The 1,009-nt window shown below is 45.9% G+C and overlaps 1 protein-coding gene across 1 annotated transcript; it reads left to right on the top strand.

The window, feature by feature from the left end:
* Nucleotides 1-12: 12 nt before the first annotated feature.
* Nucleotides 13-519, top strand: HELRODRAFT_175082 (hypothetical protein; the record flags this gene model as incomplete). Its single annotated transcript, XM_009022519.1, has 1 exon — nucleotides 13-519. The coding sequence occupies one exon, from the start codon at nucleotides 13-15 to the stop codon at nucleotides 517-519; it is 507 nt and encodes a 168-aa protein (XP_009020767.1).
* Between the last annotated feature and the right edge of the window lie 490 nt (nucleotides 520-1,009).

Genomic DNA, 1,009 nt, shown 5'->3' with positions numbered 1-1,009 from the left:
CAATCCAAAAAAATGGCCATGCCGTTAGATCACGCATCTGGAAAAACTTTGAAGGTACCAGCATTTGACGGAGAGATGTCCTGGAACGTTTATAAAACCCAGTTCGAAGCAGCGGCAACTAGTAACTGTTGGAACGGAAAAGAACGAGCAACAGCACTGATACTGGCCCTGCGAGGTTCAGCAGCAGAGGTTCTTCAGACGATTCCGGCGGAGAACCATTTCAACTATGAAGTTCTGGTTAGCGCGTTGGATTTAAGTTATGGTGAAGAACACATGAAGCAGATTTATCGGTCTCAACTTAGAAACAGAACGCAACGATCTGGTGAATCCATTCAGCAGCTGGCACAAGATATCGAACGGTTGACATTGCTGTCGTATCCAACATCAGACCCCGAGCACAGAGACGAAACTGCCCTGGATACGTTTATCAAAGCCCTTCGTGATTCGGAACTCAAGCAATCCCTTCTCTTGTCAGATAAACGAAAACTCAAGGATGCCGTTGCGCACAGTCTCTTTTGAATCGGCAAAGCAAGCATCAAAAAGTGACGTACGTCTACGCCAAGTACATGAAGAATGCTCTTGCCAGAAGGTGATTGTGAAACGCGAACCCCAACAGCATGGTGTACCCCAATGCTGGATTTGTGGCAAAAAAGGCCATCTACGTCGTGATTGTAAACACCGCCTAAAAGATAACTACTGCCGAAATTGCGCGACAAGATGGCGCAAAAGAAGAGAAGATGATCCCGTATCACGATCGGCCCCTTCTAACGAAGGGGCGGAAAACTAATAAGAGCCAACTTTGTGGGGCAGAGGTTGGCTAGTAGAATTGACGCCCCCAGTACCGTAATTAACGTTTCCAGACTACATCGAAATCGAAACGACTTATGGCTGAACGGAAAAGTTGATCAACGAGAATGCGTAATTACAGTCGACACCGGAGCAACAAAATCGATTTTAAGATCTGATTTGGTACCCAATCTGAAGAAAGAGACTTCTAACAAATACATCC

The sequence above is a fragment of the Helobdella robusta genome (genome assembly GCF_000326865.2).
Source record: "Helobdella robusta unplaced genomic scaffold HELROscaffold_32, whole genome shotgun sequence".
NCBI lineage: Eukaryota > Metazoa > Annelida > Clitellata > Rhynchobdellida > Glossiphoniidae > Helobdella > Helobdella robusta.
This window is presented reverse-complemented; position numbering and strand designations above follow the sequence as displayed.